The sequence below is a fragment of the Misgurnus anguillicaudatus genome, chromosome 10 (genome assembly GCF_027580225.2).
Source record: "Misgurnus anguillicaudatus chromosome 10, ASM2758022v2, whole genome shotgun sequence".
Classification (NCBI taxonomy): domain Eukaryota; kingdom Metazoa; phylum Chordata; class Actinopteri; order Cypriniformes; family Cobitidae; genus Misgurnus; species Misgurnus anguillicaudatus.
The window spans coordinates 40,586,234-40,604,860 of record NC_073346.2 but is presented as its reverse complement, the minus strand read 5'-3'; the positions used below and the strand labels follow the sequence as shown (position 1 = coordinate 40,604,860).

Genomic DNA, 18,627 nt, shown 5'->3' with positions numbered 1-18,627 from the left:
ACTGGATGTCTTCTTCATGCAGATTTTCATCAGAGCACAAAGTGCACTAAACTCAGACACTCATTCATGATTCCCAGTATAGTTCTGGACATGTTTGCACAATGTCACTCTTTAACTCACCGAGCATATTTTTGTTAAAAATAACTTCAATCTGTGTTTGCCAGCGGTCGACCTTGGCAGTGCTGATGTAGTATGTGAAGATAACAGCACACACTCATGTTATGTAATTATCTGTGGCCTTTAGCATCCGCATACCAGGTTAAGAAATGAGCAGGATTTAGAGCATCTGTTTCTTAAACATTTTGCCAATCTTGCAATTTAAATTAAATAAAACATTAAGGGGCGGTTTTCCGGACAAGGTTAAGGTTAGGTCATTTAAAAGGTTTTTACAAACATACCTTACAAAAAAGACTACAGGTGTGCATCTTGAGAGCAGCTCAAACATGCATTTTAGTCTTGGACCAGGATAAGCCCTGTCTCGGAAACTGCCCCTAAATGATACAATGTAGTGCTGTTGGCTACAAATAATTTATGATAAATTAATGTATTTTATAAAATGTCATAATACTGCAGGCACTCACACCCTCACACCCATCTCACACCCTTCAGAGGGGCTTATCCCCCCCCCCCCCCAGTTTGACAGGCCCTTATTTAGAGAAACAATGTCACCCAATGTATTCTGTTCTCTGGCATTAGACCAACTAGTGCAAAATATTACAATCTTAAATGTATAAAAGGCTGTACAAAAATGTGTTTCTGCTATTCAAAAGACAAGGAAGAAAATAGATACAAGTAAAATATTTTTACTTAATGATATTCTGAAATAATACACATAGGTCCATTTCAGATTGTATTGCAAAAACGTTTGTCAATTTAATATAGAAAGCAAAATCTGCCACCTACTGGACATTAAATGGAATTTCCTTTGGAACATTTTAGTCCATTTTAATTTAATTAAGCATTTAGTTGTACTGTACACTGTAAAAAAAATACCAAGCATTTTTCTTAAATAAACATATATTTCTATGTTACTTTAAATTAAAAAGCTATGGCATTTTTTTCACAAGCCAAAACTTAAAATAGTTTGTTGAATTGACTTGCAAAACCAAGTGGTTTTAACTTCATGTTGCATATTCAGTGTACATTTAATTAATTGAAAAGTTTATTCACTTGTGGTGTTAAAGGAATAAAATATGGGATTTTAATTACGTCATTCATTAGTTCACCTTTCTAATCTGGTTTAGGGATGGTTTCCGGACAGGGATTATCTTAAACCAGGACTAGACCTGAGTTTAATTTGGAAATATAACTAGTTTTAACAAACATACCTTACTAAAAACATTACTTATGTGCATTTTGAGGCAAAACAAAGGGCACTGGTGTATTTTAAGATATGTCAGTGCAAGTTGTTTTGAGTTTGGCCAGCTCTTACATTTATTTTAGTCTAGGACTAGTCTAATCCTTGTCCGGGAAACCGCCCCCAAGTAAGGCATGTTTTTTCTAAAACTAGTTATATTTCTTAATTAAACTAAGGCCTAGTCCTGGCTTAAGCTAATCCCTGTCTGGGAAACCACCACTTAATGTTTAGTTTAATGTGTTTACATACAATGGGGCCTAATGCTTCTGTTGTTTAAAAAGCTGAATACAGTAAACGTAAAGTAAAAGTTTCTTTACAAATGTACATGGTGTAAAAATTTGAGTGGAAAATCTATAAAAAAAATCACATAATGTCAGAATTTCTCAGTATTCTGTATGTTCAGCTTTTGTATGTTATTTCAACAAATTATGTTTTAAATATATTTTAAAACATACATCAAATAAGAAAAGAAAAATAAGGCTACTAACCAACAGCACTATGTTGTATAATTTATTATATGGCAAAAATATATTTTCAAATATAATTTTAAATATATTTTAAAATATACAAAGATTGGCAAAAAATATATTGGTGAAAAATAAATTTATATTTTATATTTATATTGTATATTTTTAAATATATTTAAAATTATATGTGAAAATATATGTTTTGGCCGTAGCCTATAGGATATAAAAATATAGTGATGTTGGTGAGTAGCATTATTTTTCTTTTCTTATTTGAGGTTAATAACACAGAATTCATGATAAATTAATGTATTTGTCTGGTGTCTCCCAGTTTGAGATACACTGGTGTAACAAAAATATCTTCATGTTTTTTCTTCTATGCATTCATGTATTGGGCAGTTACAGGTGTGTATGTTTGGAAGGAAGGTGGCATAATTTCCATCATATTCCCACGGGGTAAAATACACCACAAAGCATCACGTCTCAATGGATCAATTAATTTACATACTTTTGTGATATATGACAAATATGAGATGTCTGATAGATGTCTCTGCCATGTCCCTGCAGACACAATCGTAAACATGGACACATATGGCACGAAACTAAAGGCAGAATTTTTAAAGCACCCTGAGCTTACTACAGTCACTAGCAACGAAAACACACAATGCTTTCACAATGACAACACATGGGAAAGGACTCATGGGGACCGACCCTGCCTTTATCCCTCTCGACCAATGAGCTCATCGGACACATGCTCTGCGCTAACCAATCAGCGGCGTCGTTACATGCGCATCCTCCCAACAGACCCAAAGAAGCTTAAGCTCAGTTAAGATGGCGGCATGTGGATGAGGAGGTTGTACATTTCAGCTCTTCGGTTTCTTTAAACGAAGGGATTCATATTGAAACACGTTCTCAAACCTATCACGTTAAGAAAAGAAACAAATTCCCCAATATAGTTTTAAAGCGGGACCGAGCCCATGACGTCCATTCACTTCGTGGTTCACCCGTTACCCGGGACCGAAGACCAGCTTAATGACAGGTATTTATGTCAAATAACAACGACTTGAAATCAATGTGTCACCCCTGGCTGGGGCAGAACTTTGTGAAAAGGGTCTTTAATAAGATATGTGCAGTATTGTAGGGCTGTTGCAAACCCTCAAGGTTGGACATTGGGTCTAAAAATAACGAGGCCCGGCTGACTGGAGACACAATGCGGGTTGGGGGATGGGAAGGTGAAAAAGAGAGGGAAGAAATATACATTTCATCACTTAAAATCACTAACAAACGTTTTTGTGGTAAATATAAGTCTTGGCTTTTGAAAATAAGCCGTGATTTGACGATGCGACGAATGAATGCGAGCGGAATTGCTGAAGAGATTCGGCTCAGTTTAGCCGGTTAGCCGTTAGCACTGCGCTTAGCCGTTTAATTAATTTATCACCGTAATGTGGGTGGAAATGATACTGATGATCGAGTGAATGTTTTTACAGGGTTGTTTTAGTCCTTTGGGTTTCATTTAAGGTTGTCGTCATGTTCCAGGGTTAGATAGACAAAGACATTTTTAATAGCTTTAAATGTAAATCTTTACTGTAGACTCAACACGCTTATCAAGATGAAAGGTCGTTTTTATGTGGTGCTTTGTGTTTGCTAATGATGCTTTTAAATATCTTGGGCTTGTTTATTTCTTTATCATGGCTTGGAAAGCCTTATTTAAAGAGTTTGGGTTTAAAATAAGCGTAGAGATTTATCAGTGATATAACATTTCCTGAAATGTTATGATCATGCTGACATCAGTCAGCCTTGCTAGGAAGAAGTTTGGTGTTGTGTGATATGTAGATGACAGCCGCCCAGAGGAACCATGTGGTCATCTGATGGTCACTAGAAGCAGCTTTGGACAAAATGGGTGTTGGGTCTTTTCCAAATGTAATGTTTTGCATAATATTTTGTCTTGGGTTTTTAAGGTATTCATTCATTTTGCATATGCAGGACTTAGCATGAAAATTAGTTTCTGAATTATTGAAGTCCAGTCTTTTGAATCGGTTGTACTGTTGTGTAATTTGGTATTGATCAATAAGTTGCTGAACCATTGAAAATCTTTGCAAAGATATGCATTGGATAAAAAGATTGAAAATCTGTTGTAAAAATTGTATATGATGTCGGACCCCATTATGAATCATTCTTTGTCCGTTTACAGTTTCATTTTGTAAAGGGTGATGAAATATGACAAAGATTTTTATTAATTTTTTTCCTTATCTGATGGAACATTTACACTTCTCATTTACTTTGAATGATTGACATCACCCGAACTGAATTGTGGATCCGTCTGCGTTGCTTGCTGCAGAAGTTGAGCATTATGGTACATTCACACAGGGCATAAACGTTAACGCTTGACGGAAGGGGTGTCTATAGCGTGGCCACCAGCCAATCACAGTGGCCACATCATAATTGGCTGTCTCTGCACTAGGTTATATGCATAAGGGGATTTGATTGGCTGGTGCGCGCATCGGTGCTTGATAAGTTGAAAAATTTTCAAGTGATGTGATGCCGACGGATCCACAATTCTGTTCGGCAACGCATGATGTCACCCATTAAAAGTATGCGTTAACTCTTACGCCCATGTGAATGTACCGTTACTCAACTTTTCAAGCGTCAACGCTGGTGTCAATCAGCCAATCAGATCGCCTTATGCAAATAACCTAGTAAAGATTACTCTTATGCAAGACCGGAGAACAGAGGAGCATATGTTGCGGCCACTGTGATTGGCTGTTGGCCATGCTTTAGACACGCCTTCCATCAAGCGTTAATGCTGATGCCCGTGTGAATGTGCCATTACTGTGCACTCGTGCCTATTAAGGGATGCACTGATATATCGGCCTATAATTGGTATCGGCAGATAAAAGCTATTTTTTCCACTGACGGACATCGGCCTGTTTTTCAAAAACGACGATCAGGGCAGATTATATCCTGGCTAGGCATGGGCCAGTATGACATTTTGGCGGTATGATAACCTTAAGCAAAAATACCACGGTTTCACGGTGTTGCGGTATTGCCATTGCAACACTAAAATGTGATATTTTCAAATGTCTGCATATACAAACAACAACTTTTCAACTGGACACAATAAATTGTATTTTTAAGCAACATACAACATGTATGCCAGGCAAAATAAGGCCTTAAATTATAATCTTTCAAAAAATTATAAAAATTATAAAATTAAAATGTATTAATATTAATAATATTAAATGTAAACACCAAATCAATTACATGACTTAATTATTTAATTTCATTTTGTGTTAACACAGCTGTTATCGTTGCATCCCTAGTGCCTGTTATTTTAAAGATTCGATGTAAAAAAAATTGTTAAATGTTATATTTCACCGAGAAATGTTGCCAGCATGCAGCCATTTTTGTGTCAGTTGAGGGAGATGTGCACTATTTTTGCATAAATAGTTAGAGATTTTGTTTAGATGGTGAGACATACTTTTGTTTTGAGTCACTTAGTTGTATTGCCTTTGCACCCAACCACACGTTACATTGCAATACACATTGTTCCTGCATCTCGAGCCACTTTTTGTTTAGGCTGCTGTGTATATTTCCCATCTGTCCCATTGCTTGGCTGGATGTGCACTTCAGTGATTCGACTTGTATGTCCAGCCTTCCATCTTTTAATGTTTTGTGCTGTGTGTTGTATTAATGAACTGGGTCTTAATGGCCGGTCTGCTGCAATACTCTTACAGGAAACCAGGGATCTTTCAGCACACGTGTCCCCTTGATAGTAGATAAAGCATGATCTCTGTAGATTAGACTGCTGCTGTGCTAGGATGTGTGCATATTGCATTATGGGTATTAGCCAAACTTCAGAAAGATTTAGCTGTCAGACTTTCTAGTCCGTATCAAGTAATAATCATTGATTTAATTGCCAAAGTATGTGAATAGAAACGGCACTAAAGCCATAATTTTCATTTCAGTATTTCCCTGCTAGCATTACACTGTACTATCATACTATGTTTTAGTCTGTTTTTATGTTTGTACATCATAATATATTTTAAGTAATGGATGTGTTTAGGATTGCTATATTGAACGTGCAATGGAGCTTTCTGTTTTAAGTTTTTTGGACTGCTTGGCATCGGTTCTGTTCCAACATCAGGGCTCGCAAAATTTCAAAATCCCTTGTAGCCCTTTGGGCAGGCACTCTTCAATTTTTGGTAGCCCGAAATGAAAGCAAGTAGCCTGAATAAAAAATAAATTTTTGTAGAATATTGAGACAAAACATCTATCAAAACACAAATAACACATAAAATAATTAAATCACAATCATCAATACAAATATTTGCTTCTGACTGAACTGAAATATCTATAAACTTCATAATAATAAAAAAACTGAAGTCACAGATAAGAAAATGCTACTTGACGTTGTGGGCATAGCACATGGTTCCTCAATTAGTTTTCACCAAGGCCAAATTTTGCCAATATAGAGCCTATAGGACCACTAACCACAATGTTTGCTCTGCTATTCTTGTAGTTGTTTTTGATGCTGTTTTTTCATAACAAACCAAAAAATCTGGATGCACGGCAACTTTTCCTGCTCATCTCCACACTGGATATACTCACTGTTTAATAGTAGTTCAATAGGTCCCAAAACTTACAGTTTGGATCATACAATGTTTTTCCAGTTACAGATTGGATAATTTTTTTCAATCAGAAAAATAGGGGCTACTGTAGCTTTAAGAGTCACAGATATTGTAGCCTACTGTAGCAATTCTCTTCACTGCACATGCGACTTTTGAAAATTTGCTGCGGGACATTAAATTTTTTATGTGAGGATAGTAATTACTGACAGGATGACGTTGAAGGAAATTTTGGGCAATTTGTCAATGACAAATCAGTAATGCTTGCTTCCTATGCAGTTTGTGGCTTAATTGCAATTGTGAAAGTAAAGTAAGCCAAGACAGCCCGACGGGGAGGGCAGATATGTATTTTGGTAGCCCAACTGCAAGGCACAATAGCCTGTGACATCGGGCTAGCGATTTTGCGAGCCCTGAACATCTAGTGAGTGCTTTGCTATCTACTGTCTGCGTAAGAGATTGTTATTTACTGAAGATGACACAATGCAGTATGGGATTAGGAATGTGCATGAATGGTCGAATATCTGATCTGCAATAATTTGAGTAGAAGAAAATGCTATTTGAATGTTTGTTTGTTTTTATTGTCCCAATGTAGGGTTAAGGCTACTACTCATTTAAGGCTTTTTCACTTTATCAGTACTGTACCAGTTTGTGCACTGCCATAAGGATCTTAATCTTATTTGATATGTCATTGTCTGCTATGCTGCTACACAAAAGCTGCAACACCATGGAACCATTCAGTGTGTTTGGTTCAAACAGTGCTTTCAATGTTTCCTGGCAAATGAAGTGCAGATTAATACATTTTGTTTTGTGATCTTTTACTTTCATAGTGAGTCACTTTTTAAAACGTCGTCATCAGCCTAATAGTTAGCGGATGATGCTTAATTTTATTTTAACTTTTATTGTTGCCTTTCATAATGCATGTAGGGTTGCAGTTTCTGGTACATTTCTGGAAACTTTCCATGGGAATCTGGGGAATTTTGGAAATATTCCAAATCTTAACTGGAATTTCTGGGAATTTACAGGAATGTACAAGCTTTTATGCAAATTATTGGAAAGTGTAGGAAGTTTATATAAACTATATTACTTACAAACGTGAATAAACACTATTTTTTGTACTACTTTTAACTTCCCTGTTATTGTTAACTGCAATTATTTAAAATTCCCAGTTTATTCCCATTAATTTCCACATATTCCCGTTAAGTCTTCTTTGTGCATTCATTGCACCAAGTTATTTACTCTTCCAGTAGTGTGCTAGATAGCATGTCAAGACATCGTTGGCACTTTTAACCAGAACCTATTCCGAAGAGTAGACATCAAAATATCCTGCCAAGATACTTGACTGGAAAGTTTTTGCTTTTTTATAATGCAGAATAGCATACGTATACTATTTAAAAGTGTGAGGATCAGTGCAGTGTACTATATTTCCAACAAGCGTTTGCACCCTGAAGTTTATAGCGGCCCACTAGTTCACTTCGCTTCCTCTAACTGTGGAGACCGAACTGTTCTCCTTCCGTCTCCTATGGTTCTTGTTTTCAACCTTAATTGTCGTCCTTAACAACATCCTGTCAGGCTTTTGGCCACTTAACTTTGGTTAGGTTGATTATTGCTGAAGCCAATATAAATGATGGTTCACTAAATTCAGCCAAGTTTGCAGTACAGAGCGCCTTTGATAATGTTGGAGAGTGTTATTAGTTTAGGCATTGCATAACGATATCTGCTGTGAATATTGAATTTTGAGTTTTTAAAGCCACAACAGGCTGTTTTTAATCATGTGCATTTGATGTCTCCAACAGGCTTCGTGAAGTCTCAGAAAAGCTCAACAAATTCAACTGCAACAGGTAAACGAACAAAGACTTTCTTTTTAAGTCAAGGGATTTTTGAGTTTTTATATATCTATAAATTATCTGAGTTTTCTGAAAGGACTTGGCTAACGTTTCTCTGTCCTTACTGCAGTCATCCACACCTTATTCCATTGGAGCAGGCCAAACTTAAACAGTGTGTGGTTGGACCAAATCATGCTGGATTTCTCCTTGAGGTAATTTTATACAGCACTGCCTTATTGCCTTTTTTGTGCGTATCTGTGGGGTAAAGTGTTGCACGGTATTATTTTAAAGGGCTGCTTTACTGCATGCTTTTGTAGCTTTTATACAATGGTGAAGCTCCAGAAAAAACTAAAAGTGCTATAAAAATATGGTTATGTGCAAAATTACAAGTCTAAAACTGAAACTTGAGCTTTGTGTGAGGATCAGACTGGAATTTAAGTGGGTTTTGCTCTAGGTCACATTTTATTCTCTGTTTCATGTGGTAGACATTTACCTTCATCCATTTGACAGATGCTTTTAGCAAAAGAGACGCGCAGCGCATTCACACACGCATTTTATCTGTTATACGTATTATACTGGGAATCAAACCTGTGACCTTGCATAAAAAGTCTGTATTTTAAGTCTGTTGCATTGTTTGGTTACAACATGCGGCTGCTGATATTTGCTTTTTGTTTCAGGATGGACGTATCTGTAGGATAAGCTTTGCCGTCCAGCCAGACCGCCTGGAGCTCGGCAAACCAGATGGCAATGATGGGTGAGATATTAATAACGCTGTTTGAAACCTGGAAAGTGCTTGGTTGAGCTGGTATGCAAAATACCTCTAGATTAGATCTGTGTGTCCTGGTTAAGATTGCTGTGGATGGATCTTGACCTGCTTTTTAAGTTTGTCTGCATGACGTGATTACAAAAACAGTTGCACTGAGGTTTAGCAGAGGATAGAAGATAATGTTGTGGAGTGCTGTTTTTGGCATGAAGACACACTGAAGATTATCAGTATTATTTTACAATGACTGCACATAAACATGAATATAGCATCTACAATGCAATGTTTAGCAATGCGGATGACTCCACCCAGATTTTTTTTTTCAACTCTACACCGAGTTTTATATGGTAACACTTTATAATGAGGGTCCATGAATCATAATGAACTAATACCTAAATGAATTCTGACCGTGGGTGCACACCAGCCGCGTTTGAGGGTCAAATTTGCGTCATTAAAATCACTTGTGCTTAACGCCTCTAATGCGGCTGGTGTGAACATAAATATAAAGTAGTGCCGAGTTAAAGGAATAGCGCACTTTCCTAGTTTGCCGCGTGAACATTTTGAGTTTACTTGCTTCATTTGCGCATGAAATTCTAGTCATCAAGACATCCACGCAGAAATTAGCATCATGGGAGGGGCTTCTGCGACTCCGCTTGCTTCTTGTAATCACGTCACTACTAGAGCAAGCTCCTGATTAACGTGATGCGTTTTTCCGTCAAAGTTCAAAATTTTCAACACACGCGATTGCCGCGCTAAACGCCTCATTTGCAACGCAAGACCTCCAGACGCGCGTCAACGTGTCTTTACATTGACTTAACGTTAAAATCATTTGCGCTTGACGCCTATAATGTGGCTGGTCTGGACGCAGCATTACTTCATATTTAAGGAATAGTCCACTTTCCTAAAAAAAATCCTGATATTTACTCATCCATTTGTCATCCAAGATGTTTATGTCTTTTTTTTGTTTAGTCGTCAAGAAATTCCATATAGTGGACTTTATTGGACCTCAACAGTTTATAGTTTCAATGCAGCTTTAAACGATCCCAACCAACCGAGGTCATTGTTTTTTACTTTTAAACCACCACTTTTCATCTTGCACTAGCTATCAGCGCGACCTTAAGTATTGTGTAATCACGTCCAAAGCTCAATAGTTACATATGGCATGTACTAATCATAAACTAATGTTTAAAGAGTCATCATTAACTTCAACATGACTTATCAACAACATGAATTCATTGTAAATAATACATGAACTAACAACTAAAAACATGTAATGTTGTACTTAATAATTATTCATTAGTTCATGCTGGAGTAAAAATATTTTTTTTGTTTTGTTTACGTAATTATAATTCATAGACCCATATTATAAAGTGTAACCAATAATATCCTTGCTTTATAATGGCATTGTCTGGGGTTCAACGTTTCGGAGCTCCAAAAAGCGCATCCATCATCAGAAAAGTAATTCACATGACCCAGTGGGTTAATAAATGTCATCCTGAAGCGAAACAATAGTTTTGTGAGGAAAAAGGATTCATGTTTTGAGCTTTTTGCTATAGTTTTGATGCACAGGGTTTCCGCGGGGTTGTAAAAGGTAGTAAAAGGTAGTAAATTAAATTATGCCAAATTAAGGCCAGTAAAAAGTAGTAAAAAGTAGTAAGCGTCATCTGACGAGGTAGTAAATTTTCGATTGCCTTTTGTAATGTTATGATGCCTGGAAATTAGTTCAAATCACCCGCATATCTGGGCAAATAATCAAAGATCTTTCGTCTCTGGGATGTAATCAAAGCCTGGAGTGGAGCCAAATCACGTTCCTCTCTCCGCAGTAAGCGTTCTGTAATCGCTACGGACCGGATCCACTCCGGGTTTTCTGACTGTATCACGTTAAACTGAGGTAAAAGTTTATTTCAGCTAGCATGGTCAAACTTATAATGCAGGAAGGCTCCGATGTTTTGAAGATCGATAAAGGTGTAAAAGGCTTAGCGAAATGATGAAGATTGGCAAGCCTTTCAGTTCGTGGGCTAAGAAAACCAAACAGGTAATTGCGTGTCTTTGCACAGTATGACTAACGTAAGGGGTCCTGTATTTTTGGGGTAAATGATTTCTCACGTTACTGATCATCCGCGGCACGCTTTTTAATGCTATGCTGATATAGCCAGTGGCTGGTACAACGGGTTTTTTTAACTCGTGGGTAAACTTCATGTGGCGCCACAACAACCAAAAGGCAGATGACATCCAAATCCCTTGAGAGCGATTGACGAGGAATCATAAGAGGAGACTGCTTCCGAAATGCTCTCGCGCGACTTTGATGTCATCCACCTGTCGGTTCTTGCAGTTGCATTTGCGTGTGGTCACAAAAACTTAACATTTGTACATATATTTAAGCACAGCAGTTTAAAAACAAGTGATTTTAAGCCATTCAAACACAAACAACAGTGCGTCCGCTGTTTCTGTGTCAGAGGAGCACGCTAGCCGCGCATTCGTTTCTCATTGAGCTTGTGTTGTACGTATTTTTGCCGCTTAATTGGCCTTAAATAACACATATGCCTCAAAAATCCCGTCTTTGCAAATATCCTCATATAAACACGACCATTTAGGTCTTAAGAGAAAGTAAACAGCAGAAACATTGCGCACAAACTAGCACATCAGCGCTTCCTCTATTGTAACATAATAATTTGTTTATAAAGTAACGTTACAGTCATTCAATTTACAACTGTCACTATGGTTACAGACATCCTGTGCGAATTCTACACGAGTTTGACTCGAGTTACTCGTTCAGGGTTTATATTCATACATAACGTTACTGTATTAGAGCTGTGACTGTAAGCTGTTGTGTGAACAGAACAGACCCTGGATTATTTGTTTATGTGTACTGAATAATATGATATGAAAAAGTTGTATTTGTTCACATTAGTAAATGCATTATATATCATAAACAAACAATGAAAAATGTAGAGTATATAAGCATTAATTAATTCTTGTTTATGTCATTACAGTAATTGACGGTGGTTCATGGTGCATTCACTAATGTTAACAGTTTCAACTTTGATTAAAAAATTATTAGTAAATGCTAAAATAAATACATTTACAATTAATGAAAGATTCATTAAAGGTGGTGATATTCATGTTTTCTTTTTATACAGTATAGTGAGTTATTTAGCTGTTTCGCCTTAATCTGAAATGCCCTGCAAACTACAGCTAGCTAAATGCCACATGAGACTTCAATATGGAATTTATGGCAAAAAAATCTCCCCTTAAAATGCTATTGGTCTCTCCTACATAAAGTGTTAGATAAAGGAATATGACTTGGCCTGAAAAATATTTCAGTCAAAATAATTTTTTTCACTTTAATTCTTTTTTGTATGTTATATATGTCAAAATCTGTGTAAATAATAGAAAGGTCGCTGATTAACACTTGCAATTCAGTGTCGTGATGGTTTTAAAAAATATTCTGAAGGTAGTAAAAAAGGTAGTAAAAAGTAGTAAATTTAACTCAAGGATTTCTGTATAAACCCTGGATGCATTTGTAATGTAAACAGACAAAACTCTGGATTCTAATATGGCGGCTAGAGGCAGACCGATTAATCGGTTTTGCCGATTAATTGGCACCGATTGTTCAATGGTGGATTTATCCATGCGATAGTTTTTCGGAGTTGCGTCCATTGCTTAATTTCATATGAAAATTTTTTGTTGACTAGGTGCTGCATTAGCAGAGAAACAACAGCAGGAACCTAAGTTTGTCGTCAAGGCTGACATGACGTTAATATTACTAGTACCTCAAATAAAAATACACACAGATAAATCCAACCCAAATTTAATGTCATGATTATCACCGTCCATTTGCATTAGTTTATATCCAGCTGGTTACTTTTATTCATGATTTAGCCGGCTAAGCTGCATATTTTAAGTTTCCATTTTAAAAACTATCGGTCGATTAATCGGCAAGTACGGACCAACCTACTTATCGGTTAAATCCACTATCGGTCGACCTCTAATGGCGGTTTGTAAAATATCATTGGTCCTCACATGTCTCATATTTGCTGCAGAAACAACTAGTTTATAATTTAATCCCAGATATGCTTGTGTAAACTATGCAAATCCTGAGGAAACCAAGCATTAGAAAAGCACATTTTATTGTGATTCCTGATTATAAAAAAAACAAGGACCTCAGTAAAAATCTAAGACAAATCTGATCCCCTTAAAAATAGTTGTTTTCTGGTCACCGCAGCGTTTTCTCTACTTTGCTTTAACCGAGTAGGTGTTTCCCTTTTGTGGTGTTTTTGGGATTAATGCCGTTACAACAGTGCAAATTTTTTAAACCGCAATTTGTATATACTTTTAAACGGGCATGATGGCACATGATTTAGGGGAAATCTTCTCCCTGCCAGCCTTTCCTAAAGCTATTGTCTGAGGAATGCGCTGCAGTCAGTTCTGATTCCCAAGGGTGTTGCCATGTTAGTCGCCCCATGATAAAAGAAGCCAATTGGCTCAGGCCTGGGCTTTCCAGGTTCTGTGAAGTCCCACGTGTGGGACTATAGGTGTGTAACTGATCTCCCATCTTTTGTTTCCAGTTCAAAGTTGAGCAGTGTCTCAGGAGCAGGAAGGAGCTCCAGGCCAGGCAGGACTAGTGATCCGCCCTGGTTCCTGTCTGGTTCTGATACACTGGGCAGACTGGCAGGCAACACCCTTGGGTAAGTTGTGGCAGGGCTATCAGAAACGCAGGTAAAGTTGGTGGCCATAGGTGCAATGGTGCCTTGGGTTATGAGAAAGCAATTTGAAAGTTCTGCACTTTTGTGTGCATGGTCGTCATCATCCAGCCATTTTGATTTTATAGCGCCGTTATGTTTTCAGGTCTTATGGTGAATTCAGTGTTTGAAAATAAATCACATTTAGTTTTTCAAAAATGTTAGAGCTGGGCCATAAAGTAAAAAAAAAATCTAGATCATATTTGATGTATATCCATGTGAATTTGTTTAATTGTACACATATTTAGTTGTAATGGAATGCCCTACAATAAAAATATGGATAGAAATGGTTGAATTTTCACAACACAAACACAAGTGATATTTTATTTAGTCCACTATGCAACAATTCGAAGTAATAAACAGCAGTATTATTTTGTACAAATGCATGCATCTTACTTGTCTAATAACTGGGTCTCAAATGTTTGACCTGTTTTGTAGACGTTTCACTTTCTGTTAAAGAAAAGCTGATGCTGACTCTGTATGTGTGACAGGAGCCGCTGGAGCTCAGGAGTAAATGGAGGCGGCAGCGGAGGAGGGGGCAGTGGAGGTGGAGGTGTGGGAGGAGGCGGGGCTAGTGGAGGGGGAGGCGGTGGAGGAGCAGCAGGGGGTGGATCTTCAGGCCGCTCCTCCACAGCTGCTCGTGATTCACGCAGACAGACTCGTGTGATCCGCACGGGCAGAGACCGAGGTTCGGGCCTTCTGGGCAGCCAGCCACAGCCGGTCATCCCAGCATCTGTTATCCCGGAGGAGCTCATTTCACAGGTGTCTCATATGACCATGCATATCTCAAATATCTCTTAAATCAAATAAAATGTGTTTTTCCAAAAAGAATACTGTGCGTTATGGTTGTGACAGTAATGCCACTAAATGCAAAATGTTTTAGTTTTATCTTAAATTTTCTTTATGCATAATTAAATTCTTCTTTTTTTGAAATGTGAGCTGGATATGTGTTTCTGATATTCGTCCTGTGTGCTGGTGACGTGAGTAGAAAACTGATTAACTCTGCTTCCTCTCCAGGCCCAAGTGGTTCTTCAGGGGAAGTCCAGGAGCGTCATCATCCGAGAGCTGCAGCGCACAAACCTGGATGTAAACTTGGCTGTAAACAACCTGCTGAGCCGAGATGATGAGGACGGAGATGACGGCGATGATACGGCTAGCGAGTCCTACTTACCTGGAGGTAAACTGTCACAGATACTATACATTTTTTTAAGCTCTAACCACTGACATACTGTTTTAACAATGCCTTTTATGCCCCTATAGAAGACTTGATGTCTCTGCTGGATGCGGACATTCACTCTGCTCACCCTAGTGTGATTATTGATGCGGATGCCATGTTCTCCGAGGACATCAGCTACTTTGGCTATCCCTCCTTTCGCCGCTCATCTTTGTCTCGTCTCGGCTCCTCGCGAGGTAAAGGATAAAACACACACTCACTCTTGTACACACTGTGTTATGAAGCCATCCAGTAAGAATTTTTTTTATTAAAACCAATCTTTAAAGGCACTGCTCACTACTCGCATTCATGCAGATACAGTTATGAACACAGCGCCAAGATTTGTCATGTGCCTCCATCAGATATTTTAAAGAAAAACAGAGTGTGAAATATTAATCATAAATCCCCTTTCACACAGTGGGTTGATCCCAGAAAATGTGTCCGTGTAAGTGCAGACACGTCACTGAAATTGGACCCAAAATCGATCCTGGTATGGGTACCTTTGTAACATTGCTGGGATCAGTCCCGGAACACGCCCTGTGTGAACAAAAAGCAGGAATAAATCCATACGGGGTGATCTGTAGTGATCACAGGTGTCTCGTCTCAATAACTTAGTTATCGTTCAGCTCTATAACTGGGGGTTTTAAATGCAGATCAATGTTCATTAAGGAAAAAATGTCTCAAACTGAGAAAAAAAAGGAGAGATCAGGGGAGCTCCTCACTATCCGCCCTGGACGGTATGCATTATCCAGGTATTTTTCGTAATCTACGTGTTCAGTGTAGGGCTGCATAACAATTAATCGCGACTAATCGTTTGCAGAATAAAAGTTTTTGTTTACATCATATAATATGTGTGCGTACTCTGTATAATAAATCTATGTGTATATATAAATAAATACACAAACATGCATGTATGCGTTTAAGAAATATTTACACGTGTATATACATTTTGATATATATGTCATAAATATTTATAAAAATATAAATTCTTAAATTTATACATGCGTGTGTTTGTTTATTTTCACATAATTATTTTACACGCTACGCACACACACACACACACACACACACACACACACACACACACACACACACACACACACACACACACACACACACACACACACACACACACACACACACACACACACACACACACACACACACACACACACACACACACACATATAATGTAAACAAAAACTTTTATTCTGCAAACGATTGGTTACGATTAGGGCTGCAACAATTTATTGATAAAATCAATAATAATCAATTATACAATTTGTGGTCAACCAATGGTCTTGGGACAACGCGGATATGCGTCCACTTCATACAGCGCCAGCTGTGGGTTTATAATTAAAGTCAGGCAATTTTTCTTCATACAACGCCAGCTGCATGTTTATAATTTTCTTCTTCTTACCCCGCGACCAGCGGCAAAAGTGCAAAAGAACGCTGGGTTAATAAAGGTTTATTTTTGTCCTTTAATATAAGTAAATTTGTAGTTTTGATTGTTGTTGGTTTTTCATAAAAAATAATGAACCACAATCATCTGTTTTAAAATAAGGGGGAAATCGAGTTTTTTTTTCTGTAACAACGCATGTATATCACTTTAATATCATATGGCTTATTTTGTTAATAACAAATAATGTTAATACTCATCAAGGTCTAAAGTTGAAAATTAAAATAAGGTTATTAATCTCTGGCTAAGTTTATTCACCAGAACATCCATGTAGACTCTGTACGTTTTGTTTATTTATATTTTATATTTAAATGTTTTACTATTTAAAAGCTATTTAAAACGTCTTTAAAAAAGGCTTTAATATCACAATCAAAAATATTACATTAGTGAAACTCTAGTAGTGTGTGGCATTTTGCAATTTTTAAAGTACACTGCTACATGTGAATACCCTAATTAAGTTCTTTTTTAGCTATAATATGTAAAAATTGTAATTGAGTAAATATTTAGTTTTTTATCTGATTAAAGAATCACCCGATTAATCGATTATGAAAATAATCGTTAGTTGCAGCCCTAGTTGTGATTAATCATTAGTTCAGTGTATTCCAGTCTGAAGTATGTAATACCCATCTTGATTTAGACTTCTACTTTACACGACTCGTGTGTTTATATAATTCTGATTTGAGATCAAATTGTTCTCGTGTCAGATGTTATCGTCCACCCCTGTAGTACGCCAAGACACCTTGCTGCATGTTTGTGTTGTATGTGAGTGTCTGTGCTTTTGCGAGAGTGTCCAGTTGTGCTGCATGGTCAATCGTTCCCCTAGTGAGCTCTCTGTGAAAGGCCCTGCAGTTTTAAAATGATAAAGCTGATTCTGGACATTCGGTCACCCCTGTCTTACTAATGACGAGTGACTAAACCAGTTGTGGCAAATCATAATATTTAATCAAAATATGGACCATCACCTTAACAGTCATGGATCCTTTTAAAGCCAGTGTTGGCATTTATGGCATACTAGTCAGTTATCTTTGGTGGTTGGTGTCACGAAAGTTGATCAGAATTAGATGAAATGAAGTATTTTGATGATTACTCTTGTAGTCACAATGCAATTTAAATGACATCTCACTATTCTGAGGGTCTTTCGCAGAGAGTGGCTTACTCTTATTCCACTGGTGTGACCCTATTGCATACCAGTTCTCCTTCTCCCCCTAGAGCGAGACTCCGAGCTGCTCCGCGAGCGAGAGTCGGTCCTGAGGCTACGTGAGAGGAGGTGGCTGGACGGGGCCTCATTCGATGCCGAACGTGGCTCCTCCAGCCGCGAAGGAGAGCCGAACCTCGATAAGAAGAGTCTGCCGCTGCAGAGCCCCGTCACGCTGGGGGAGGAGCTTCAGTGGTGGCCTGATAAGGTGGGAATTAAACCCTTCGCTGTTCTAGAATGGCAGGTTTTGATTTTTTGAGGTTTTTGTGTCACTGGTTTCATGTTTAGGGTTATTGTCTTGCTCTCTTGTCTGTTTCTTTTGTGTGAGGTTTGAAGTTAAAACGTCATGATGATGTAGCTATTCTTACATTGTAAAGGTGAAAAAAAATCTTTAAAAGCTTATTAAAATCAAAAGATAAACTTATAAACAGGAAATCAGACTTGTGTCTTAAAAATGATAAAAGTGTTTTTTTTAAATGGTTTGAAACTGTGGATACAAAGATTGCATTTCTAAAGAACAAGAACATTTGAAGAGTGCAAAAGCTACTAAACGCCACCTCCATCAAAAATGAGAATTTAACACAATGCTCTCTGCAAGTATACAAATACTTTTGCCTTAAATCCACTTAATCCCACCATCAGGCAATTCAGAAATACTTACTTTTTTTTTTTAGGCAGAATACATTAAGAGTTTGATGAAAAATACTAATTTACAAGAAAACATTCCAGACACACTTTGTGGGTTTGGCATCTGAGATCTTCATTTGTTTTAAAGCAGATGTTTAAATTATTTTTCTTAAATATAGCGCCAATTATTAGGCTTTCAATTGATCAGTTAGAAATGTTTTAATGTTTTTTTTTTTAGGACTATGTAACAAAATTTGTCAGCATTGGGGCTTTGTACTCGGAGCTCGTTGCCATCAGCACTAAAGGGGAGCTGTACCAGTGGAAGTGGAACGAGCCGGAACCTTATAGAAATGCACAAG

At 37.5% G+C, this 18,627-nt stretch overlaps 1 protein-coding gene across 8 annotated transcripts in view; it reads left to right on the top strand.

The window, feature by feature from the left end:
• The first annotated feature begins 2,618 nt into the window (after nucleotides 1-2,618).
• ubr5 (ubiquitin protein ligase E3 component n-recognin 5) overlaps nucleotides 2,619-18,627 on the top strand; it is a 48,304-nt gene continuing 32,295 nt past the window's right edge. For 6 of the 8 annotated variants that reach the window (XM_073872618.1, XM_073872621.1, XM_073872620.1 and 3 more), the window contains exons 1-10: nucleotides 2,619-2,860; nucleotides 8,240-8,284; nucleotides 8,400-8,481; nucleotides 8,947-9,023; nucleotides 13,601-13,720; nucleotides 14,266-14,536; nucleotides 14,792-14,951; nucleotides 15,035-15,184; nucleotides 17,638-17,849; nucleotides 18,507-18,626. In XM_073872618.1, the coding sequence (XP_073728719.1) occupies nucleotides 2,799-2,860; nucleotides 8,240-8,284; nucleotides 8,400-8,481; nucleotides 8,947-9,023; nucleotides 13,601-13,720; nucleotides 14,266-14,536; nucleotides 14,792-14,951; nucleotides 15,035-15,184; nucleotides 17,638-17,849; nucleotides 18,507-18,626 (1,299 nt within the window). In that variant the 5' untranslated portion in view covers nucleotides 2,619-2,798. The remainder of the gene's footprint in view (nucleotides 2,861-8,239; nucleotides 8,285-8,399; nucleotides 8,482-8,946; nucleotides 9,024-13,600; nucleotides 13,721-14,265; nucleotides 14,537-14,791; nucleotides 14,952-15,034; nucleotides 15,185-17,637; nucleotides 17,850-18,506; nucleotide 18,627) is intronic. The other 2 variants (XM_073872622.1, XM_073872623.1) reach the window with 2 other exon arrangements.